This window comes from Hypanus sabinus, chromosome 6 (genome assembly GCF_030144855.1).
Source record: "Hypanus sabinus isolate sHypSab1 chromosome 6, sHypSab1.hap1, whole genome shotgun sequence".
Taxonomy (NCBI): domain Eukaryota; kingdom Metazoa; phylum Chordata; class Chondrichthyes; order Myliobatiformes; family Dasyatidae; genus Hypanus; species Hypanus sabinus.
Window position 1 is genome coordinate 115,019,266 of NC_082711.1, and position 27,312 is coordinate 115,046,577.

Consider the following 27,312-nt stretch of genomic DNA (forward strand, 5'->3'; position numbering starts at 1 on the left):
TGGAAAGGATCAGCAACTTCAACTTCCTCAGTGTTCTGGGCCCAGCGCACAAGTACAATTACGAAGAAAGCTTGGCAGTGCCTCTACTTCCTTATGAGTTTGTGGAGATTCGGCATGACATCCAGAACTTTGACAAGCTTCTACAGCTGTGCAGTGGAGAGTATATTGACTGGTTACATCACTGCCTAGTATGGAAGCACTAATGCCCTTGAATGCGAAATCCTACACAAAGTAGTGAATACGATCCAGTCCATTACAAGTATAGCCCTCCCCACCACTGAGCTTATACAATGCGTTGTTGCAAGAAAGCAGCATCCATCATCAGGGGCCCCCACCACTCAGACTATGCTCTCTTCTTTCTGCTGCCATCAGAAATAAGATACAGGAGCCTCATGACCCACTCCACCAGGTTCAGGTATTACCCCATCAATCATCAGGCTCTTGAACCAATATGGTTATTATCTATTATGGATTTATTGAGTATGCCGTAAGAAATTGAATCTCAGAGTTGTATATGGTGAAATATATGTAGTTTGCTATTAAGTTTGAACTTTGATACATGGCAAAAAGGAATAGTCCACATTCTGGGCAAAATTATTAACCCATACAAGATGCTGCCTGACTAGCACACTCTTCCAAGTAGCTTGCTTTTTGGCTTCAGATTTCAGCATCTGCAGTCTCTTGTGACTCCAGGGACTTATGTAAATTCTGTTTGAAATTTTCTTACCTGCATGAAACTTTGAAATTAGGTAACAAGTAGCAAGTTGTGAAAGAAGACCAAAAATGTACCATATTTTATATTTTTACTGTAAAACAGAACTTAGATCATACAGTGCACAAAAAACAGTACTGCACATACATCTTAAAATACATTCTTTAAAAAAACGTTTTTTTTTGCATTGCAGTTTGGTGAATGTTCTGTTGAATGTACTAGGAGATACTAAATTATTTTTATATACTTCTTGCAATTACACAAAGAATAATGGAATCTGGGACATTTTACAACATGGCAATCTAATCAATGGCTTCAGATGTTGCTCATAAACTGAATGAGTAAATCTCAAGCAATTTGTGAAAACCAAACCTCAGGACTGTCTAAGTGCCTTCCAAAAACTCCAAAGCTTTAAAGCAAGGATGGATTTATTCAGAATATTTTGGTTTCTGCAGTGTGTGCTGCACAGTGATGCTCATTCTGGGAAATTAATAATTGTGAGATTGCCCTGTACTAGAGAAATGCTCTCTCCCTTTTCCTCATCCTTTCCCCTATCACTCCACATTCTAAATGGCATTCAAGTCATTGTCAGGATTTAGTTCTGTAAGGTTTCTTTCTCAAGTCTAGGCTAGACAGAATTTTTGCAAGCTCGTACTCAGGAAGGTAGCTGAGCATGATGTGGTCCTCAACACCTTTCATGTACACTTTGCCAAGATGCTACTAATAGTATCAGAGTATCGTCACTTGTTCAGGACGACAAAGCTATTTGCAGAACCCTGATTCACTAAATGGATGAGATCAGAGAATTTTGATTAACATTGTCAAACTCAACTGCTGGTCTGTGAACAGCTGATCCTTACAGATTTAAACTGTTGAGCAAAATGAAATTCTATGAGTAGTGTGTAGTTACATTTAATTATGTATTTAATTATCCTTCTGCACCCAAACATTTCAGGATCATCAGTGGTGAGGCACACAAAGAAACCAAGGGAACACAAACCGGCCATAGGCAGGATAATCACATTGTACCAAAAGCAGAGGCACTATACTGTACACTAAAAAACACTTTAATATGTCACGGGTAAAAAACAGAACAAAGGAATAACAAGGGAACTATCACACCTACACAAATTACAAATATAACAGGTGAAAATAAAGCTGTATAAAACATCATGTATTTAAATACATTTACAAATTAAAAAAAAATCCTATACAAGTTTTGAAGGTTGTGCTGCGACTAAAGGTTTTCTAAAATGGGCCCTATCTCAGGAAAAATGCTATAACAGATCGTTTTTAAAATTCTTTTGGAATTTTTACCTTTTATAGAAAAATGATGTGATATATTATTTCATAACAAGCAAAAGCTTTACATGGTGTATAATACAAAAACCACAGCTGCACAAAACTGTGCCAATCTTATTATACAGCATCAGTACCTTTGTGAAGTTATGTACAAAGTTCCACACTGTTTGCAGTGTCTTATGTATATGCTTTTACATACATGTGGCAGATAACATACAAAAATTTAGATCCTTTGATTCTAGGTAGGCGCTTGCTCTTCATAGTAGCCGGAGGTGTAATGAATACGAGCTGACCAAACAAAAAGGTGCCATCAAAACAAAATCAAATTCATGCCATTAATAGAGGACAAGGGTTGGGGCACAAATTTTCTTTAGGTATATTTTCCTCAAGCACATTCCGTGCAGTTTGATCTGTACTGATTGTCCCTTTAGAAACAAAATATTTTTGATAAATAGGAAGATTAAATATCACCCTGGTGTCCCAAATAACTAGCATCGACTGCAGTGGGAAATTTGTTGCACTCGTGGTTTACTTCCATAAGGTAAGATTTGTTAACTGTTTCAGTTGCATTTTGGTTTAAAAAAAAGAATGCTGGTGACATCTAGTGGCACAAAATTCACACTGCAACTGATAAAATGCCACTTCATATGGATGAATGAATGACACCTCACATCTTTGACCTGAGGCTGTTCCAGGTTCAATTCTAGCGCTCACCCAGATTTCACTCCTTGCAAAGTTGCACTGCTCCACCCTTCGTTCTCCTGCAATGGTACGTAGGCATTCTTTGATATTCACAAATATTTACAAGATTGAAATGGGAACATCAAATCTGTGGTAGTTATAGACAATAAATAATTGGAAATGCTCCACTTCAAATAGGGAACAAAGTGGGAAAACCTCAAGTGTTGTGCAGTTTTTAAAACCGTAAACATTAAATGCAAAGCTGTATCCAGACATCTCAATGTATGAAATTCTATTCCAGCAAGAATCTAAGGGGCCATAGCTCTTGGCACAACTTGAGACCATTAGCCAGTGGCCGTCTTGCAGGATTTCAGGGCAAATGAAACCTACTAAGTAGGAACACTAGAGGGTAATGCTCTTAAGAGCAACAAATTTGTAACATTTTGAAAGAAGTACGAAGAAATGAAATATAACTGAGATTTTTTATATAAATATACGGACAAACATTCTTGGGTATTTTGTTTTCAAATCTCAAATCTCTCAGAAGAATATCTGTAGGCTCCTAGGGGCAGGTTGCAGGTACCTAGACTGACTGCACAGTTTTACAAGTGCCTGGAAACAGTACCTAGCAGTTTTTCTGTCCAGGTTTTTTATGTGCGTGCATACAAGTGATCAGGTTATTGTTCCTATTTTAGATTGATCACTTCTTCAGGTGTCATAAAACCTTCTGTTCTGACAGAAATGCCTGCAGCGAGATGACAGTTCAAGGTGATACAGGAAATTCTGTTTTCTGGCAAAACAGGGACTTTCCCGCAAACCAATAATTTATAAAGATCAGTCCTTTTAGCTTCACGTTATAGCAACCGGGTACAAAATGTAGACAGCAAGGTTCCAGTTCTTCATCTGCACAATAATTACATTTCCTCCTTTGGCCCTTGTTTACTGTTGCTAGATTTTTACGATGTCCATTTCTTGTCAGCGTTTGCTTTCTGCTGGTTCTGATTGTTCTTGCGAGTTTAGTTCATAAAGGCATTTAGCAAGTGCAGTGGAAGCCTCCATACCACTGATGGCCAGTACAGAGAGGTGGTTCTCATGACGCTTTAGCAACCTGAGGTGGGAAGCAAATTTGTTTTACATCTATTGCTCATCAGCAGAATATAAAACTGATATCTCTACTTTTTGCACATAAATGTTATTCCCGCAAATCTTGAAATGTGCTTTACTTAAAAAAATAAACACAAAATGGTTGAGTTAGTAAAAAGTCAAAACAAATGGATTATGTATTTGAATACTCAGAAAAGCTACTGTTCTTACTTCAGTGCTAGCTGGAAGGAATTGAATTTCACAATTTTATGCAAATAATCATCCTTAGAAAAAGATTACTGTTCTTTTTTAAAGAGGAAAACTGTATCTTACATTCGCCCAAGCTCAGAGTATCTTGCAATATTCTTCAAGATTAAGGCAGAGGTCAAACGAATATGCTTCACAATCGGTCCTTCCTTCTCATCCTGTCAATGAACAGAACGATCATGAAAATTCAGGAAGTTAATCACCTAATAGAATATGGAGGGAAACAGACCTTTCCCTAGCAGGGTATCATGTTCACACCCATACTCTTGTCTAAATTCCAAAAGCATACATGAAAATTAGCAGTCACTGAAAAGGCAAAACTCTAGACCTATTCTCCAATACAACACAAGAATAGGTTATGATACAAAGAGTGTGGTTATTTGCCTATCCGTGTTTCACATGCTACTTCCTTAGTTGTCTCCTCTTCTCATGAATTATTAATGACTTTACAAGGAATGGTCTAGGGCAGGCACTGACCCCTATTCAGTCAGTTGAATTCAAACCTTGTCCTCACCAACATCCATATTGCTAAGTACCAATTACTAAGTAGAAATAACAAGATACAGTCAGCCCTCCTTATCTGCGAGGGATTGGTTCCGGGACCCTTCGCGGATACCAAAATTTGCAGATGCTCAAGTCTCTTATTCAACCTGTCTCAATGCAGTGGACCTTAGGACCCAGTGGAACCCCAGACCTTATTTAGCCGGTCTCAGTGCAGTGGACATTAGGACCTGGCGGCGGACCTCTGAATCCTCAGTGTTTCTGTTCACGATGATCACGATGGAAAATACAGTGGAAATAATAAAGTGATCGGAAAGAAGTGAAATGCCATCGGTCATTGGAAAAGCGTTAGGCTACATTGGTCAACGGTCAGAACAATTTTAAAGGATAAAGTGAGAAAGGCCCTGCCCCGATGAAAGCTACAATTATTACTAAGCAACGCAGTGGTTTAATTATTGGGTTTTGGGTTTTTGATCCTCCACATCAACCTGGCATGGTGGAAAGTGCACTCAGGAGCGATCTGTCACTGGATCGAACTCAGGAACTTCCATTCCCGAGCCCGGCGCTGAAACATACGTTCTTAAGTGTTTTATATGCATAGAAAGGTAAAATATATACTATATACGAAGACAAACGTTTGACTAACTGACACTAAATAATACCAGATGTACCTGTTCCAACTTACTTAGTAAGAGAACTCTGATTTTTTTTCGATCCCAATCCACGATAATCCACGCACATCCTCCGTATACTTTAAATCATTTCTAGATTACTTATAATACCTAATACAATGTAAATGCTATGTGTTGTTTAGGGAATAATGACAAGAAAAAAAGTCTGTACATGCTCGAACAACATGTGCTGGAAGAGCACTTCCGGGTTTTCGCGATTCGTTGAATTTGCGCATGCAGAATTTGCGGATAAGGAGGGCCGACTGTACATGACTGCAGCACACACAAAATGCTGGAGGACCTCAGCAGGCCAGGTAGCTTCCATGGAAAGGTGTACAGTCGACATTTTGGGCTGAAACCCTTCAGCAGGACTGGAGACAAAAAATGAGTAGATTTAAAAGCTGGGGGAATGCAGGAAGAAACACGAGGTGATAAGTGAAACCAGGAGGGGGAGGGGTGAAAAAAAGAGCTGGGAAGTTGATAGGCGAAAGAGTTACAGGGCTGGAGAAGGGGGCAATATTATAGAAGAGGACAGAAGGCCATGGAAGAATGAAAAAGGGAGAGCAAATGAGAAGAGGTGAAAAGGGGGTCAGAATGGGGAATGGGGAAAAAAGAGAAGGGGATGGGAGAAATTATTAGGTTAAAGAAATTGATCTTCACAGTTTCCAGTTGGAGGCTACCAAGATGGAATACAAGATATTGTTCCTTTATCTTGAGTGGCCTCAACCTGGCAGTAAAGGAGCCCATGTCAGAATGGGAATGCGATGTAGAATTAAAATGGGTGGCCAATGGGAAATCTCCCCTTGTGTGTACGGAGCATCCCACATGTTAAAAAACCACCATTACCTGAATCAGAACATCTGAGATGTCCTCCTCCTTCAAAAGACAGGGTTTCCTTTCCTCTACGATCAATGCTACCTTCACCCACATTTCCGCCATTTCCGTGACATTCATCCTCACCACATCTTTCCACCACCATTATCAGGGACAGAGGTTCTCCTTTTCCTGACTTAAATCTCACGAGCTTCCACATCCAGCACACCATTCTCCATAACTTCTGCCATCTGCAACAGGATCCTATCACTAAAAACATCTTTCCCTCCCCCTCATTTTATCCATAGGGATTTTTCTTTACATGATTCCCTTATCCACTCATCCCTCCCCACTGGTATCCCTCCTGGCACATCCATGCAAGCGGGACAAGAACTACACCTGCCTTTTCACTTCCTCCCTCACCACCATTCAGGGCGCCATACAGTTCCTCTACGCGAGGCAACACTTCACCTACAAGCCTGTTGGGGTCATCTACTGTATATGGTGCTCACAGTGTGGTTTTCTCTACTTTGGTGAAACCCAGCATCAATAAGGGAACCACCTCATCGAGCACCATAGTCCACTGTCCTCTTCTGAGATTCCTTCTGCTTTCAGCCCTTTACCTTTCCCACCTATCATCTCCCAGCTTCTGACTTCATTCCTCCTCATCCACCTACCAATCTTCTCCTTAACCTGGTTTCACCTCTCACCTGCCAGTCTCCGCTCCTTCCCCTCCCCCACCTCCTTATTCTGGCTTCTTCCCTCTTCCTTTCCAGTCCTGATGAGGAGTCTCAGCCTGAAAGGTTAACTGTTTCCATAGATGCTGTCTGACCTGGTGAGCTCCTCCACCATTCTGTGTGTGTTGTTCTGGATTTTCAGCATCTGCACAATCATTTGTTAGTTCGGAAAGGAATGTTAATTCAGATGTTTGCACAAGTTGCTGATTTCCTTGGTGGGATCTTTCATATTTTCTTTCTGACTTCCTCTTAGCATCTCACTTAGAAGGCCCCGTAATCCTTACATCAGGACACTGAAGTATTGGCCAATATTTTATGGGCTCAAACCCTTGAGGAAAATCTGAATACATTACTGTCTGACTTTGATTATTCAAATTATGTTAATCAGGTATTTAGAAGTATTTAATTTAAGATAAAACGCTTTCCCTTCCAGAAAATGTTTGAGCAGATCACTTACCAAGTAATTCCTAAAAATAAGGTTGCGGGAGCCTTTCCTTAGGGCCATGAGGGCAGCACTGGGATGGTTAGCCAAGGCTTTGTGAGTCTTGGGTGTTGAAGATGTAATCTCTGATGGAGATTGCCTGAATAACAAAATAGTGAAATAGATTAATGAATGGAACTTAAATATATTTTGAATTGCATTATTAATTCAAAGACAACTATGAGTTATATATAAATAGCAATCAGCATTTCATCCAAAGAAGTGTAACTGGTTCATATGGACTAAGACGTTTAACAACCCAATAAAGTAGTAAACTAAGAAATGAGGTGTCACCAAAGACTAATAACTTTATTCTGAGCAATAAACAAGTCCTGAAATAAACTCGTGTTACACAATTCAACATCTTTGTGTGCAGCTTAAGATCCATTACAAGGGCCACAAGCACCAAATCTAGTCTGCATAAATGACATCACTATAAGTTGTTCAACATTTTGATCTCTGGTATTAAATTACAAATGTTCAAAAAAGTATAAATTTGCTTGCAGGCTTAATAAGATTTGTGGATATATGAATTAGTTCCCCCGGACCTCAAGCCCACTCTGCCGTTCAATATGGCCATGGTTGATCTGTTAAGAACTTCAACTCTACATTCTCATTTAATTAGTATAATGATGTGATTTCAGGCTGATCGGGCGATCTGGCATGTTGTTGTCTCTGAGACCGTTCCCAAGTCTGCAACCAAAGTGTGCGGCACAGAGGCTAGGTAGCCAGAAGGGGCGTGGACCACAATCGACTCCCCCTCTCACCGACCTCACTGATTAAGGCACCAAGGCAGATGACCCCATCAAGGTGGGTGAAGAGAGCAAGTGCTGTTTACCAGTCCCTTGCTCTGCATGTGGCGGTCTCTTGCGCTCGCTGCTCCTGAGGGAAGGTTTAATTGATGTATTCTAATTCTGGTCACTCTTTTTCTGTTACTACTTTTGGGCGATTTTTGAATCGGGGCAGCCTGCAGATAATGAATACAGAACTGAACTTAACTGAAATATGCCTTTTGATTTTGTGTTTTATATTCTGTATTTTTTTTGCTGTTTGCATGATTTTTTTGTACATGGGGGGGTTGATGATTTTCTTTGAATGGGTTGGTTCCATGGTTGTTCTTCATTTTGTGATTATTTGTGGGTTAAGACAAATTTCAGGGCTGTATATTTTAATAATAATTTTACTTTGAACTTGTACCCCCTTGCCCTCACTTATTAAGTACTGATCCAACTTTACCTTTAAATATTCACAGACTAGTTCAACTGCCTTTTGGACAGAGCCGCAAAGTCTTACAACCAGTGGAGAAAAAAGATCTCTTTCTTTAATGGACAACTCATTTTAGAATGTGATCTCACAAGTAAACATCCTCTCTACGCTCACATTGTTAAAACACATTAGACTCTATATTTTTCAACCACTCTTTAAACTCCTGTGAATACAAGCCTAGCTTGTCCATCTCCTTAGAAAACAGCATAACTATTCCTTATATTAGTCTATTAAATGAACCTAGAAGCTTCTCAGAGCTAAAAGAGTAACTGCTTCTCTCTCCACAGATGCTGGCTGACTTGTTGTCCATTTCCAGCATTTTTTTGTTTTATTTCAGGTTCCCAGCACTTACTGGTAGTTTTTTTTTAATTTTGATTTTCACTAGTCTAGTGAACATTCTCCAAATTTATTCCTATACATTAACATCCTTCCCGAAATATGGAGGTCAACACAATATACGTAATTCGGAATGTGGTATCACTCAATTGAATAAGCAGTTTTTGGGGTACTGTAAGTCCGTGTCTTTATTGATAACCATATAACAATTACAGCACAGAAACAGGCCATCTCGGTCCTTCTAGTCCGTGCCGAACGCTTACTCTCACCTAGTCCCACCGATCCGCACTCAGCCCATAACCCTCCATTCCTTTCCTGTCCATATACCTATCCAATTTTACTTTAAATGACAATACCGAACCTGCCTCTACCACTTCTACTGGAAGCTTGTTCCACACAGCTACCACTCTTTGAGCAAAGAAATTACCCTTCGTGTTACCCTTAAACTTTTGCCCCCTAACTCTCAACTCAAGTCTTCTTGTTTGAATCTCCCCTACTTTCAATGGAAAAAGCCTATCCACGTCAACTCTATCCCCCTCATAATTTTAAATAACTTTATCAAGTCCCCCCTTTGCTGCATGTTTGAGTGCTCAGTGGAGGGTGCTGATGCTTTTTTGCTGGTGGGGGGGGGGGGGTCATTGCTTTGCTGCTGCTTGTGTGTGGGAGGGGGAGCTGGGGAGTCTTTGGCGTTCAAACATTTTAACTGTCATTCACTCTTTGGGGCACTTCTCTGTTTTTGCTGACATTTGCAAAGAAGAATTTCAGGATGTATATTGTATACATTTCTCTGACATTAAATGCACCTATTGAACCTATTACCAATGTCCTATATAATGGAAACATAACCATCCCAACCTTGTATTCCTTTGCTCTTGGAGTTCAGGACAATGTTGTGGACGCTCCAAATTACTTGCTATACTTGCTTACTAGCCTTTTGCACATCATGTACAAGACTCCCAAAGCTCTTTGCAATCTCTCACCATTCAGGTAATGAGCTTTTTTTTCTTAAATTTTCTTATCAAAGTACACAATGTCAGAGTTGCCCATACTACATCTATCAAATTGTTGCCCATCTACCTAACATGTATCCCTTTTATAGTTTCTATGTATATTCCACACCTTACATTGATATACGCACATCTTTGTGTCATCAGCAAATTCAATAACCATTTCTTATGTCCTTTTATCCAAATCATTAATGTAAACTAAAAAGCCAAGGATTCAGCATCGATTCTTGCGCACCACTCATTACATCTTGCCAATCAGCCTAAGACCTATTTATGCCTACTCTGAATAAACCAATCTTCTATCCGTGCCAAAATTTCATTAGTGGTACCAGAAGAGTTTATTGCCCACAATAACAATAGGGTAGTACAGTAGCGTAGTGGTTAGCACAACGCTTTACAATACACGCAATTCCTTTCACTACCAGTAATGAGTTTGTACGTTCTCCCTGTTTCCTCCAGGTGCTCTGGTTTTCTCCCACAGACCAAAAACCTACTGGCTGTTAGATTAATTGGTCATTGTAAATTCTCCTATGATTAGGCTGGAATTAAATCAGTGGATTGCTGGACAACATGGCTCCTGTGGTAGTATTAATAGTGTTGATGCTATATCACTCCATTAGCCACTCCCACATGGGAGGAGGAGTTCACATACTGTTCAAGCAGAGTGATCAATAAAGGACAGTTGAATATCCTACATGCTGGCATCCTGGTACATGCTCTTCACTATTCCACGGTGTGTCTCAATAAAAGAATAAATAAACATTTGATGTAATTTGTATAACTTTAATATATGCATCATAACGCTCCATACCCCTCCCATCCATGCACTTATCCAAATTTCTCTTAGATGCTGCAATCGACCCACATCCACCACTTCCACTGGCAGCTCATTCCACACTCGCACCACCCTCTAAGTAAAGAAGTTTCTCCCTCAGATACTCCTTAAATATTCCACCTTCCACCATTATCTTGTGAATTCTAGTTTTAGTCACATTCAACTTCAGTTGAAAAGCCTGTTTGCATTTACCTTATTCTACACCCCTCATAGTTTTGTATACCTCTATCAAATCTCCCCTCATTCTCCTACGCTCCAGGGAATAAAGTCCTAACCTAATCAACCTTGTTCTAAACTCACGTCCTCAAGCCCTGCCAACATCCTTATAAATTTTCTCTGTACTTTCTCAATCTTATTGCTATCTTTCCTGTAGGCAGGTGAGATATATGTACATATTGGAAAGAAAAATTACTCATGGCTAAATTTTAAAATACATAACAGCAAATGGTATAAAATCTATTAACCAAACAATTTCAAAAATAATACCAGATAATCTGAACATAATATAGCTCAGAAAGTGGCTTAGTAAATGTGCTATCTGATCTTGAGCATTTTTCGATAGTCCAAAAAACTTCTCGTCAAATATTTATCCAGTTACTTTAAAAAGTCATTTAACCTGTTCCTATACTCTTAAGTAAACTATTACAATCATGTCATTTTTTAAATCTCTTGTACAACCTCTGCTGCTTTTGCTAATTCCCTTAGATCTGTGACATCTAATTTTCAATTATTTCTTTACTCTATCAAAATCATTTGATTTTAAATTCTTCCATTACATTTCTCTGGTCAAAGGAACCTTTTAGTCCCAGTTCCCTACATGATGTTGCAACTCCTACTCTGTATGACTCTAGTTTAACCATCAAAACTACCCATACTTCTTGCACATAAGTGCATGTGTATGATGCATCACAGAGTCACACAAGTTTGCAGCAGAGAAAACAATTATCTAATGCAATGTTCTTTGTGCCAGCTTTTTTCTAACTGTGAAAATATTAGTTCTCCAGCCAGAATTCACTAATAGAAGGTCTAATCAAGGATCAATGACATAAGGATCTGCAAATATAAATCTATCTTTTAACAGTTCCTTCATACATTGAATAAATCAATACAGTCGGCCCTCCCTATCTGCGAGTTCCGCATGCACGAATTCAACCAACCGCGAATCGAGAAAACCCGGAAGTGCTTTTCCATCATTTGTTGTTTGAGCATGTATAGACTTTTCTCCCTTGCAAGCATTCCCTAAACAATACCGTATAACAACTATTTATATAGCATTTACATTGTATTAGGTATTATAAGTAATATAGAGATAATTTAAAGTATACGGGAGGATGTGCGCAGGTTATCGTGGATCGGGATCGAAAAAACCTGAAGTTCTCTCTAAGTAAGTCGGAACAGGTATATCCGGTATTATTTAACGTCAGTTATTCAAACATTTGTCTTAGTATATATTTTACCTTTCTATGTATATAAAACACTTAAGAAACATATGTATTTCAATAACTAAGCCACTGCGTTGCTTAATAATAATTGTAGCTTTCATCAGGGCAGGGCCTTTCTCACTTTATCCTTTAAAATTGTTCCGATCATTAACCGACTGTAGCCTAACGCTTTTCCAATGACTGATGGTGTTTCACCTCTTTCCGATCACTTTGTTTTTTCCACTTTATTTCCAATCATAATCGTGATTATTTTTGTTAACAGAAAGACTGTGGATTCAGAGCTGTGCCGGGTCCTAAAGACCACCGCACTGAGACAGGTTAAATAAGGTTCAGGGTTCCACTGGGTCCTAAAGTCCACTGAACTGAGACAGGTTAAATAAGGGACTTGAGCATCCGCGATTTTTTGGTATCCGCGAAGGGTCCCGGAACCAATCCCTCATGGATAAGGAGGGTCGACTGTACTAGCTCAATAGGAGGTGGGTTCTTACCTTACTGCACCTTGTGCATTACTCATTTGTGCTTTCTGCTCCAACCTCTTCAGTCCATTCAGCAAAGCCTCTCTTGAACAGTGTTTGTCCTATTGAAATGATACATCATTTGCAAAACAATTAAAGATATGCTGCACTTCATTTAAAAATATTCCATTTCTACATAGTGTAGTTGCAGTTGAATCATCTTATAAGCAAAGCAACATTCTTAAAGTATTTCATTTTAAAAATTCTCAATTTGCCCCATCTCTTTAAAAAACTCATTTTTCTTACTTGCAATCTGTCAGGTAGGTATGACAGGTATGCAACTCTTCACCTCCTGATCTTGATCTTAAATTACGTTTGTCTTGCCTTTTCCAATGTGAGAGTGACCCGTGAGGTTACAGCATAACCATTAAGTGAAACCTCCCTTAAAGTTACTCAGAGAAGCACAAGTTGTCCTTTCTAAAAATACTTGATTATGATGAAAGAATTGGCGTCCTGTCTGAGTATTTATTTAGTTTAAACCTGCATCAGAAGCTTCCTAATGGTCAGAAGAAACTTTGCTATGGTCTCACTGTGACTTTTGCATTACCTTCCTTTAGCTAAACTTTTCACATCTGTAATACAAGTATCGAAAAGCAAATAATTAATTTATTTTCAAAATACGTCTAAACTCTACAAGTGCACCATTGAATGGAAAAAGCATTTACACCTTGTGCATGTGTATTGATGCTAGTTATAAAGTCAAACATCCATTGATTGGCAGGTATATTGAACAAAGCACATCTTCTTTGTTCGACATGCTTATATTATTATTCAGTTATGACTAACTTAAAAAAAAGAGAATTACTTTTGACCAATGTTACCCTGAATTCCTGGACTAACAACAACAGGTAATCCAAAAACACTTAAGATTAGATTTTGAAACTGATCTGAAGTAATATTTTGGCTGTCAGAAATCATATTTCTCTGGCCACTGTGAAAATACAACATATGTTTGAACAACCTAATTGCTTCTAAATTCTCTGATTCTCTGCTTGTTGAGTCAAAATTTTGGCAAGCCTGAGAGAATGGAATAATGAAGAGAGTGACAGTACTATCTCTTAGCCACTTCTTTCCTACATGTTTCATGTTGCTCATTGAAACAGTGACAAATTATTGGAAAGATTAAACTGATTGCTTTAAACTGGGTAGGTAGTAAACTGTTAACTGTAAGTCATATTACCTGCAAATGTGTAATAAATGACAGTCTTTGCCGAGGAAGTGGCTCACAGCCTGCCCACAGACATTGACCTTGGTAGACATCCTTTCCTCCGTGCTCAGTGGCTGCATGGTAAAACACCTGTGAGGGTGCCTCAAACCACCTGCAAATAACCAAAGCAAAAATAAACCTCATTACCACATATACTTGAAATGAACATCTCAACAGGGAACACCTTTAAGATATTTTGAAATTCCCACCGAAGTCAACTTAATTCCCTCTTTTTCCACACACAGGTCATCCTCTTTAGGCACAGGGAGAATGTGCAAACTCCACACAAACAATACTAGAGGTCAGGATTGAAATAGGATTCTGGAACAACTCAGTAGTTAATTAACAAGTTTACTTTCATGGTTGAAAGAAAAAGAACAGGAATTAGAAATATTCTCACCAGATACAGCAAAGGCCCTTCTAATCAAGAATGACTACCCAGAGCACCATGTAAAATTTTAGATTCTCTATGAGCAGCTTTGGACAATGACAACTTGGGTTTAAACATATTTGCAATTATAGCCCGCCCCACTATAAGTGAGACTAACTAATGCAAAATAGGGCAATAAAACTCAAGATAACCATCTAATTATATTTTCAATGTCAAGAATAGCAGTGTTTCACAGGGGTAGGGTAAAGGCAAGAAGCTATAAGTGACAGGGTGGTTCAGCAAGACAAGGGGAGAATTGTGTGCATTCAATGGTTGTGATGGGGAAGCAAACAAGCCAGTAAAGGAGAAGGAGCTTGGCAAGACGAGCTCACAATTGAGATGGGGTAGTAGGGAATATGAAGAAGAAAGAATTCAGCTCCCTGTTAATACAAATTTACAAATCATAGCTAGAGCTTTGAGTCATGATTTTCATAAGGCACTTTTCTCCTTGCAAAAGAGAAGATAAGATTTCTACAATGTTATTGTAGAAACCAAAAGAAAACTTGAATCAGGAACTGTCTAGGATACATGTGCATTTACAGCATTGTTTTTAGGTAAAATGGTGACTATCAGTAGTTTAATATCTTAATTCAACATATTTCTGTAGCATATTCATATCAGTAAACTACTCTCATTGTATATTCTTCTCTATTCCTTTCATAGTAAGGTGATTTTTTTCAGAAATTGGCTGCAAAATTCCAATCTGTGCAAATAAATTCAAGATGCCCATCTCAGATTGTGGTGATCTAAACAGCACATTCATCAAAATTGCCGCTGCTGTTTCTAAACAGATACAAAGTCATTGCTCAGAAATCCATATTGTGTCCCTTTCTTGCAGGTTGAATAAGTGACTGACCTCTTGCAGCCTTTCCACAGACACATAAAGTGCTGGCTAGTTTTCTTGACAGACTCCGTTTCTGTAGTGACCGAAACCACAGGGGACTGGGGCCCTGTAAACTGTTCCACGGCAGGAGAAATCTGTGACTGTGGATGCTGGGTCATTGTCTGTTGTATGGACACAGGAGCAGGAGAACCCACTTTAGGAACTCCCTGTAAACAAGACAAAGTGTTTAACCAAACTGCTGAACATCAAGATTTCTGAGAAGATCATATCAAATTCAATCAAATTTGTATGTCAAAAACATTTAATAAGTCTCAACAGAAAACACAATACTTGGCCAATCAGTCAATGCTCAATTATCTCACCATACCAGGTCATCAAAAACTGCAGATATAGATAGAATCCTACTAAATTACTTAAAAGCATTTCTGACTACATCAAGATATTGAATTATCCTCGTGAAACACAGGCAGTCAGGTTAATCTGAAACCTGAACACAGTTATACTCCTCCATTTCCCTGGTCCTTTCAGGTCTCTGCTCCAGATCAAATATTAGAACTAAGCAAATCATATGATGTTCCAAACAGGAGAAAGGGTTGCTTATATCAAAATCTGACCACTTGTTTATTAGCTTATTAATTGCTGAGTATACTAACAAATTTAGTTCTTGCCTAACTAGTGCAAAAGGCAAGAAAAAAATTCCCTTCTCTAGACTAGCAATGCAACAAAGGTAGATAATTAATGCACTACCCGTTTATCTGAACAAGTTTCATTCTATCCATCTCCGTGCCTGGTCACACTCCAACTCTCAATTTAATTGTACTCCATTAACAGTTTAAAGTCATACTTTAGAAAAGTTACAGTGAAAACTGAACTTAATATTTTCAAATACAAAATTAATCTATTTATTGACTTTCTGTCACAGTATACTTTTTAAAAGTGATCAACTAAACTTCCCCATACTATTTATTCAGATTCAGTTTATTGTCATTTAGAAACCACAAATGCAATGCAGTTAAAAAATGAGACAATGTTCCTCCAGAATGATATCACAAAAGCATATGCCAAAACAGACTACACCAGAAAAACATCAACATCTATATTTGAAAAAAATTGTTTGGTCAAGGTGAATGATCAATGGATTGGGAAATTCCAATTAACTGAGTAACAACTGTCAAACCTGGTGTGATATAATAGCCCTTTAAGGTTGTTATAGCTGGGGTGGTAATGGGGACACGCACCTATTACCTATTAAATGCTTCCAATGGCATGCACCTCAAATAGCTTCTGACAACCAAGTCCAGCTCCTGGCCTTCAAGTGTGACTTAGCTACTAAGCCCGATGGAATTGTTTCTACTGAAAGGGGAAGGGGCATAGGTGGGTTACTGGTACCTTAAAACCAGTCACTCTGGGCAGATGGGGCTCATCAGCCGTGGTTGGCAGCTCATCTAGGAAAAGGAAAAGTCTGATCTCAAACCTCCACTGCCTTGTGGCTATACCCACTCATGGAAAAACCTTCGGGAGTAAACACCGAGGGAAAAATCTGGAGCTGGAGTCCCTAAGGCAGCCCTACATTGAGTTCAATACTGACTGGCAACAACTCCTGTGACCCTGCTGGTACCAAACTGTATCGGTCTCTGCCATTCCTTTGGGTTCATCAGATACGTGGAGAGGGAGAGCTTGCTACATGGGCAACAGCTTGCTCTCCCTATCGTACTGTCCAGGCTTGCGTATCTTGACAGCTAGGATGCAAAATCCATGGTCAACTCTGACTGACAGAGGCCCTCATTCATGTATTTAAGACAGACCAGAATAAGATTCATTTCTATATGACATTATAAAGAACAAAAGAAGTGCATTTAGATAATTAGGACACTACACAGCAATACAAAATTGTCAATGACACTTGTTTCAAAGATACTGATGAAGTTGTTACAACATGTTAAAAACACCAATTTACTGAATCATAAAGTCACTCAGTCACTGATTTCTTCTTCAAGCATTTACCATACATCATACTGCATGTGTTGAGGACTGTGTAGCAAGGACCACAATCTGGGTGTTCCCAAACTGGAAACCTTGGATGAACTGGGAGACCCTCTTCCTGCCTAAGCACAGAACTGCAGTATTCAAATCCGGTGACAGTGACCTTTTACAAGAAATTGAGGTATGCTGTCTGCAAAGTTATCAGAGATGCCAAGAGACAATACCAGAACAAAATTGCATTCCAGACAAGCCACTAGGTGTGCCAGGCCTTGCATGCTAAAACAGCTATAAGACAAAGTCAGACAGCACTACCAACAACAGCAAATCCCTTTCTGATGAGCTAAACACATTTAATGCACCTTTTAAACAAAAGGGATTGGCATGTTACCATCCACCAACGCATGTGAACCCAAAGAAACCAAAGCGAACGTAAGATCCGTTTTCCCGGGAATGAACAGTTGAAAATATTTAGCCCAAACAATGTCCCTGATCATGCACTGAGAACCTTAGATCCTGTACAGATTAGCAGAGGGTTATCTATAGACATTTTTAACCTCTTAATGCTTCAATCTGAGGTTGCTATTGTTACGCCTGTGCCCCAACTCTGAGGGGCTGAAGGGTACAAAGTAGCCCCCTCCTTTTTGAGAATCGCAAGATCGCTATTAATTCAGGTCAGGAGACCCAGGAAATTAGAGAGAGACGTTTGGAATGTTTCCTGGCCTCCGCGATACAAAGCCACAGACAACGGCCATTGCCTCTTGGAGAAGGAATTGTGTATTGAGTACTGTACTTCATGGAAGCCCTCAGGGAACGATCAGAGGGGGTTGGTTGAGGGATTGCATCATCCCAACCTGATTGACATCTGAGACCCCATGAGTCAGGATAAAAGAGGGTCTGGGGAACAACCCCTTTAGACGCACGAGGAGAAACGCTAGAAATCCCGTGACAGCGTTTAATAGCGACAGCCGGTGGAAGGCCCAAGTGTGTCCTTTCCCGTTGCCCGGGATTGAGGCCTTACCACGGAAGACGGCTTAGCTAAAGAAGAGATCACCACCGACGACATTTCGAAGGATCGACATCATAAAAAGGAAAACGGGCAAGTTCTAAAAAACATCGTCTCTCTCTCCAACCAAAGGCTGCAGCCTGAATGAACTAAAGTGACTTTTATATTTCCATCGGACAATACATTATCCCCTAGACAACGATAGAGCTATTTCTTATTATTATTATACCCGCGCTTTTAGATTTAGTATTGACAACGTATATTATCTGTATGTTTGCATTGAGATTATTTTTGTGAATTTTTTATCATAAATACTGTTAAAAATAGTACCATCAGACTTCAACGGACCTCTCTATCTTTGCTGGTAAGTGACCCAGTTACGGGGTATGTAACACTATATACTATAAAACCACTATCATCCCAAGATGAAAAGTAAATAAGGTAATGTACCTAAATGACTACTACCCAACAGCTCTGACTTCCACGGTGCATATTAAACTGCAGCCTCCTGAACAACCTCAACACATTGCAACCCGCCTAACATTGAAACTGGTCAGCAGCAACTTAAGAACATAAGAAATAAGAGCAGGAGACAGCCATCTGGCCTGTCAAGTCTGCTCCGCCATTCAATAAGATCATGGCTGACCTGGCCATGAAATCATCTCCACCTGCCTGCCTTTTCTTCATAACACTTGATTCCCCTACTACGCAAAAATCTATCCAACCTCGTCTTAAATATATTTACTGAGGTAGCCTCCACTGCTTCATTGAGCAGAGAATTCCACAGATTCACCACCCTCTGGGAAAAGCAGTTCCTCCTCATCTCCATCCTAAAAACAAACACTTGACTTGACTTGAAATCTATTCCCCTGAATCTTGAGGCTATGTCCCCTAGTTCTAGTCTCACCTACCAGTGGAAACAACTTTCCTGCCTCTATCATTATCCCCTTCATAATTTTAGATGCTTCTATAGATTAGATTAGATTCAACTTTATTGTCAATGTGCTCAGTACAGAGACAAAGCCAAATGAAATGCAGTTAGCATCTAACCAGAAATGCAAAGAATAGTGTTATTTACAAAATAACTGCGAATAAAAAGTAAGTGCTACAGCACACAAATATAAAAGTACTGAGACAGTACAATATGGGTGCAATACTGCTTAGTGCTGGGATGTGAGGTTCAGCAGGGTCACAGCCTCCGTGAAGAAGCTCTTTCTGTGCCTGCTGATGCGGGAGCGGAGGCTCCTGTAGCACCTACTGGATGGGAGGAGAGTGAAATCTCCATGGTTAGGGTGAGATACATCCTTGATATGCTTTTCGCTCTGCCCAGGCAGTGTTTATGGTAGATGTTCTCAATGGTGAGCAATTGGGTGCCGTTAAGCCACCGGGCAGTTTCTATAAGATCTCCCCTTGTTCTTCTGGATTCCAGCGAGTACATTCCCAGTGATTCAACCTCTCCTCATAGCCTAACCCCTTCATCTCTGGAATCAACCTAGTGAACCTCCTCTGCACCGCTTCCAAAGTTGGTATATCCTCCCTCAAGTAAGCAGACCAGAACTGCATGCAGTACTCCTCCCTGCTCTTAACTTATCCCTTTAGAAATGAAGACCAACATTCCATTTGCCTTCTTGATAGCCTGCTGCAACTGCAAACCAAAGTTTTGTAATTCATGCATAAGCACTCCCAAGACCCTCTGCACAGCATCATGCTGCAATTTTTGCTATTTAAATAATAATCTGCTCTTTCATTTTTCCTTCCAAAGTGGATGACCTGGCATTTACTGACATTGCCACCACTCTAGCACACTCACTTAACCTATCTATATCACTCTGCAGACTCTCTGTATCTTCTGCACAATCTGCTTTTCCACTCAATTTAGTATCATCAGCAAACTTAGATACGCTACACTCGGCCCCCTCTTCCAGATCGTTAACGTATATCATGATCAGTTGCGGCCCAGCACCAGCTCCTGCAGCACACTGCTCACCACTGGTTGCCAACTAGAGTAACACCTATGTATCCCAACTTTCTGCTTTCTGTTAGTTAACCAATCCTCTATCCATGTTAATACATCACCTCAAACTCTATGAATCCTTTTCTAATGGATAAGTGACACCTTATCGAACTCCTTCTGGAAATAGACAATAGGTGCAGGAGTAGGCCATTTGGCCCTTCCAGCCAGCACCACCATTCAATGTGATCATGGCTGATCATCCACAATCAGTACCCTGTTCCTGCCTTCTCCCCATATCCCTTGACTCCGGTATCTTTAAGAGCTCTATCTAACTCTTTCTTGAAAACATCCAGAGAATTGGCCTCCACTACCTTCTGAGGCAGAGCATTCCATAGATCCACAACTCTCTGGGTGAAAAAGCTTTTCCTAAACTCCATTCTAAATGGCCTACTCCTTATTCTTAAACTGTGGCCTCTGGTTCTGCACTCCCCCAACATCCGGAACGTTTCCTGCCTCTAGCGTGTCCAACCCTTAAAAATCTTATATGTTTCAATCAGATCCCCTCTCATCCTTCTAAATTCCAGTGTATACAAACTCAGTTGCTCCAATTTTTCAACATATGACAGTCCCGCCATCCCAGGAATCAACCTAAATAAATCCAAGTAAATAATGTTCCCCTCTATCCGCTGCACTTGTTATATCCTCAAGGAATTCCAGTAAGTTTGTCAAAGAGGACCTGCCTTTGCTGAATCCATGCTGCGTCTGCCTGATGGATCCATTTCTTTCCAGATGCCTTGCTATTTCTTCGATAATGACAGCTTCAAGCATTTTCCCAACTAATGATGTTAAACTAACTGGCCTATAGTTAACTGCCTTTTGCCTACACCCTTTTTTGAACAGTAGCGTGAGATTTGACTTCTTCCAATATGCTGGGACCTGCCCAAAGTCCAGAGAATTTTGGTAAATTATCACTTCCGCCATTTCTTTCAGTACCCTGTGATGCATTCCATCAGGACCAGGACTTGTCTACATTTGACCCACAAGTTTGCTCAGCTCTACCTCTTTAGTGATAATTACTGTATTGAGGTCCTCACCTCCCATCAATCACATCTATAACATCTCACTTTAGCATGTTAGGCATATCCTCCAACGTAAAGACTGACACAAAATAGTCATTCAAAACCTCTGCCATTTCCACATTACCCAATATCAATTCCTTTTTCTCATCCTCCAAGGGACCTACACTCACTTTAGCCACCCTTTTCCGCTTTATAACTATAAAAAATTTTACTATCCATTTCTATATTTTCTGCCACTTTACTTTCATAATACAGTCGGCCCTCCTTATCCACGAGGGATTGGTTCCAGGACCCCTTGCGGATACCAAAAATCGCGGATGCTCAAGTCCTTTATTTAACCTGTCTCAGTGCGGTGGACTTTAGGACCCAGTGAAACCCCGGACCTTATTTAACCTGTCTCAGTGCGGTGGTCTTTAGGACCCGGCACAGCTCTGAATCCGCAGTCTTACTGTTCACAAAAATAATCACGATCATGATTGGAAATAAAGTGGGAAAAATAAAGCGATCAGAAAGAGGTGAAATGCTATCAGTCATTGGAAAAGTGTTAGGCTACAGTCGGTCAACAATCGGAACAATTTTAAAGGATAAAGTGAGAAAGGCCCTGCCCCGATGAAAGCTACAATTATTACTAAGCAACGCAGGGGTTTAATTATTGGGTTTTGGGTTTTTGATCCTCCACATCAACCAGGCACGGAAGGAAAGCGTGCTCGGAAGTGGTCTGTCACTGGATTGAACTCGGGAACTTCCCGAGCCCGGCGCTGAAACATACGTTCTTAAGTGTTTTATATGCATAGAATGGTAAAATATATAATATAGACCAAGACAAACGTTTCACTAATTGACGCTAAATAATACCAGATGTACCTGTTCCAACTTACACAGTAAGAGAACTTTCGATTTTTTTCAAGCCCAATCCACGGTAACCTACGCACATCCTCCCGTATACTTTAAATCATCTCTAGATTAATAATACCTAATACAATGTAAATGCTATGTAAACTAGTTATACTGTATTGTTTAGGGAATAATGACAAGGAAAAAAGTCTGTACATGCTCGAACAACAAGTGTTGGAAGAGCACTTGGGGTTTTCTCGATTCGCGATTGGTTGAATTCGCACATAAGAAGGGCCGACTGTATAGCTTTCCTTTCTTTTTTGCTCACTTAGTGGCTCTTTGTTGCTTTTTAAAGTTTTCCCAATCTTCCAGTTTCCCACTACTCTTGGTGACTTTGTATGCCAGAGCTTTTAGTCTGATGCCTTTTTTTACTTCCTTAGTTCTCCAAAGATGGCTCTCCCCACCCTCACTGTCCTTGCTTTTAACTGGAATATACTTTTGTTTAGCACTATGAAAAATGTCTTTGAAAGTCTTCCACTGTTCCTCAACCGTCCTACCATATAAGCTTGTGGTCCCAAGTCTACCCTAGCCAAATCCTCCCTCATCCCACTGTAGTCTCCATTTTTTAAGGCTGTAAACCATTTACAGTGGTTTTAGATCAAACTATTGTTCCCTCAATTTGCATGAGAAACTCTATCATACTGCGATCACTCTTTCCAAGAGGATCCTTAACTAAAAGATCACTACCTGTCTCACTGCACAGGACCAGATCTAAGATAGTACATTCCCTTGAAGGTTCAGTAATGTGCTATTCAAGAAAGCTGTCACAGATGCATTCTATGAAGTCTTCCTCAAGACTGCTTTGACCCACTTGATTCACCCAATCTATGTGCAAATTAAAGTCCCCCATGAAACTGCTGTTCCATTCTTACATGCCTCAGATATCTCTCCGTTTATTGCCTGCGTCACTGTAACGTTATTATTCAGTGGTCGATAGACAACTCCCACCAGTGATTTTTTTCCCTTTACTATTTCTAAACTCTACCTCTACCCAGATAGATTCAACATTCTGCTCCTTAGATCTTATATCGTCTCTCACTGTCACCCTAATGTCATCTTTAGTTGAGAGCGATACCCCATCTCCCTTACCTTTCGTATTACCTGATATCTTTGGATATTTAATTCCCAATCCTCTCCACCCCGCAACCAAATAAAGTGCCCTTGCACGCATTTTGCTTTTAAAATCTTGTAATCTTTTTCTCTTTTGCAATTGACTTTTCTTCACACCACTCTTACTTCTCTTTTTTATCTTTCTTTATCTTTATCCACACTTTCCTTTTTTTACTTCTCCAACCTGTTGAACCCATCCCCCTACTACTTAGTTTAAAGCCCTATCCACAGCACGAGTTATGTGATTTTCTAGGATCCAGGTCCCATCATGGTCAGGTGGAGTCTGTCCCATTGGAACCACTCCCTCCTTCCCCAATACTGTTGCCAATTTCCCGTGAATCCAAACCCATTTCTTAAGCCATGTATTTAACTCTCTAATCTTCTTGACCCTTTGCCAATTTGCATGTGGCTCAGGTAGTAATCCAGAGATTACCACCTTTTTAGCTCTACTTTTTAAGTAGCTAGGGACTAAATTAAGTTCCCTCAGCAGAACCTCTTTCCTCATTCTACCTATATCGTTGGTACCCACATGGACCATGACAACTGGTTCTTTCCCCACCCACTGCAATTCCCTCTGTCCCAAATCCGGGCACCAGGTAGGCAAAACAGCCTTCAGGACACTCTAGCCTTGTGACAGAAATCTCTGTCTAGTCCCCTGATTATACTATCCCCAATTACACTACATTTCTCTTCTCTTCCCCCTCTTAAGTGCCACAGTTAGGTTGCTCATCCTTCCTACAGCACCCACTCTCATCCACATAGGGAGTAAAAATCTCATACCTGTTGGACAAGATCAAGGACTGAGGTTCCTCTGGCAAGCATCTTGGATCCCGCTACCCGCCTCACTCGCAGTCAAGCCCTCTTGTCCCTGAGCACAGACCAAATTTGAGACAGCTAATCTAATGAATGTGACTACCTCTTGAAACAGAAAATCCAGGTAATTCCCCCCGCCCCCCGATGTGCTGCAGTGTTTGAAGTTCAGATTCCAAGTCATCAACTTCGAGCCCAAGTTCCTCGAGCAGCCAACACTTGCTGCAGATGTGATCACCAGGAACCACAGTGGGGCCCACCAGTTCCCACATTGTGCAGCTACAGCATACCACCTGATCCTGCATCATCCCTTTTTTTAAAATTAACTGCAATTTAGGTTCTTTTTATTCAACACTACAAAGGCCTTACCTGCTACTTACCTGCGCCTCCTTGCCAAAGGTCCCACTCCTGCAGTGGACTGCTCACACAATGGCTGCTCGGCTTTGACCCTGCTTTACTTTAATTTGCTCCTGCTAATGAACTGCCAATTGATTGGTCCACCACTAATGTGCCAAGCCCTGCAAAATTCTCCTTTTTAACATTCTTGCCTGGACCTGTGTGAAGCTCTCTCTCTCTCTCTCTCTCTCTGCAAATCAATTAGTCCACTGCTAATGCACCAAGCCCTGCAAAAGTCCTTTCTTAAACCCTTTTCCCTGACCTTGCGAACCTTGACCTCCCTCTTCAAATTGATTAGTCTGCTGATAATGTGCCGAGCCCTGCAAAATGCTCCTTTTCAAAATTCTTCTCTCTGACCTGTGTGAAGCTCTCTCTCTCTTTGAACCGACTGGTCTGCTGATAATGTGCCAAGCCCTGTAAAATGCTCCTTTTTTAAAAATTCCTGTCCTTGACCTGTGCGAAGCTCACCCTCTCTCTCTCTCCTCTGAATCAATTGGTCTGCCGCTAATGCACAGAGCCTTACGAAACTCTCCTTTTTAAAATTCTTGTGTCTGACCTGTCTGAAGCTCTCTCTTTCTTCAAATTGAACTTATCTCCCTAACCCTACTCCCATCTTTGAAGCATCTGGACAGTAACGACACCTACTTTATACTATTATTTATTGACTACAACTCCATCTTCAATGCTCTAATTCCAAGGACTCATCATCAAACTCGAAGTCCTTGGAGTTAACACCTCCCTCTGCAACTGTGTCTGTGATTTCCTGACCAACAGATCTCAATGAGTAAGGATAGGCAGGAAGATGTCTTCCACAATTATTCTCAACACTGATGCTCCACTAGATTGTTCCCTCAACCCCTACTGTACTCCCTGTACACTCATGACTGTGTGGGCAAATGCTACTCTAACTCCATCTACAAGTTTGCAGTTGATACTACTGTAGTGGGCTGTACCTCAAATAACGATGAGTCAGAGTACAGGATAGAGAACTCAATAACATGGTGTCACGCCAATAACCTTTCCCCCAGTGTCATCAAAAGAGTTTGTCCTTGGCTTAGAGAGTGGTAATACATGTGCTCCTGTCTACATCAATTATACGGAGGTTAAAAAGGTTGAGAGCTTCAAATTCCTTGTCATGAACATCACCCTGTAATGTTCAATCAGGTTTGTCTGGCAGGTGAGACAGAGAGCACTCTCTGCGAATAGGTATATTAATTATTTATTTACAAACAGTAAAAGTTCGACCAAACATTGATGCTTCCTGAGTTACAGACAATACAAAGCCAAATACTCAACAGAAGTGCACGCACAGCAAACTTTCCAGTGGTCATGTCTTAAACAAAGGAAGGAGAGAGGAATTTTCCACATGCAATTTTATATACCCAGGAAATTTGAAACTAGGCATCAGACACCTACCCAATGGAAAAAGCAGCTGCACCTTCTAAACTAACCAATCACAACAGAAATGGCTTTTGACAAACAGAATAAGGCACATCCCCATAGGACACAGCATAGCCTGCACTGGCCCAGTCATGCATACACTACGACCAAGGAAGCTCACCAACACCTCCATTTCCTTAGGAGGCAGAAGAAATTTGCTATGCCCCATTAACCCTTACTGATTTTTACACGATGTAGCATGGAAAGCATTCTACCTGGTTGCACTGTAGTTTGGTATGGCAACTGCTGTGCATGGCATTGCAAAAAGCTGCAGTTGTGGATATAGACCTGCACTTCATGAAACCAGACTCCCTTCCACTGACTCTGTCTATGTTTTGTACTGCCCTAGTAAAGTATCCAGCATTACCAAAGACTCCAGCCACCCTGGACACTCCCTCTACTCCCCTTTCCCACTAGGATGAAGATACAAAAGCAGGTATCACTAGGCTCAAGGATGGATAATGTTCTATGGTTATAATAAGATAGGCTCTTGACTTCAATCTGCCTTGTTATGATCTTGCATCTTACTGTCTCATTTTCTTTGTAGGCTGTTACACTTCACTTAGCATTCTGTTATTGTTTCACCTGTTCCTACCTCAATGTACTGTGTAATGAATTGACTTGTATGAATAGTATTCAGACAAGCTTTTCACTGTACCTTACTACATCTGACAATAATAAACAACAACTCCGTACCCAGATATCTGGAGCAGGAGGCAAGACCATACTTCCTTCTGCAGTACTGACCATCTTGAAAAGATGGTTTCTCCAAAATTTTTTAAAAAACTTAAATTTTCCAAGATGTTGACCTGTGATCAGTCCAACTAACTTAATATGAAATTTGAACAATCCTTGCAACTCCAGCTAGCATCTCTGGATTATAGAATTTTTCAGAATCAAAACAGCACAAAAAACTGCTAGATAGCACATCAAGTTTGTTGTACATTTTTTGACAAGATCAACCCAATTGTTTACCTATTTAATTGTTTACCTAATTAATTAAAATCAATGTGTTTACCTGTTGGACCCTTAATTTTTAAAACAATGAGGAATTAGGAATTGCATTCTCTTTGCGTAGAAGAGAATTATAATTCTCTTATAACATAACCCTCTTAAAATACCCTAAGAAAGTCAAGACTTCAGAAATCAAGAGCTGGGTATTCTGCAGTAACTGACATCCTAAAGTATTTTCACCATCCATGAAGCCACTTATTAAATTAAATTCCAATTAATTTCTGATATGAGCATTTAGTTAACAGGTTAATACACTTATTTTTCTAATTAAACTTTTTCCAAAAAAAATATAAAGCAACACCTTTTTCTCCCAGTTTCACAACATTCCCATATTCACCACGCGTGTTATTTACATTGAATAGAAGCTACAAACATTGAATCTGCATTCTGTGCTGCCTACTCAAATCAGTCCTTGGCTATTCAACTTCAATAAAGAAAACTTTAACTTCTCTAGTTTATAATTTTAACTGTTCTCTTCTTTTCTAAAGTAAATCTTAGT

At 40.1% G+C, this 27,312-nt stretch overlaps 1 protein-coding gene across 5 annotated transcripts in view; it reads right to left on the bottom strand.

The window, feature by feature from the left end:
• Positions 1 to 786: 786 nt before the first annotated feature.
• LOC132395769 (AT-rich interactive domain-containing protein 2-like) overlaps positions 787 to 27,312 on the bottom strand; it is a 334,560-nt gene continuing 308,034 nt past the window's right edge. For all 5 annotated transcript variants that reach the window (XM_059972775.1, XM_059972773.1, XM_059972776.1 and 2 more), the window contains 6 exons: positions 15,143 to 15,336; positions 13,830 to 13,968; positions 12,623 to 12,711; positions 7,225 to 7,348; positions 4,112 to 4,203; positions 787 to 3,803 (listed from right to left, as the gene is read on the bottom strand). In XM_059972775.1, coding sequence (XP_059828758.1) covers positions 3,671 to 3,803; positions 4,112 to 4,203; positions 7,225 to 7,348; positions 12,623 to 12,711; positions 13,830 to 13,968; positions 15,143 to 15,336 — 771 coding nt within the window. In that variant the 3' untranslated portion in view covers positions 787 to 3,670. The remainder of the gene's footprint in view (positions 3,804 to 4,111; positions 4,204 to 7,224; positions 7,349 to 12,622; positions 12,712 to 13,829; positions 13,969 to 15,142; positions 15,337 to 27,312) is intronic.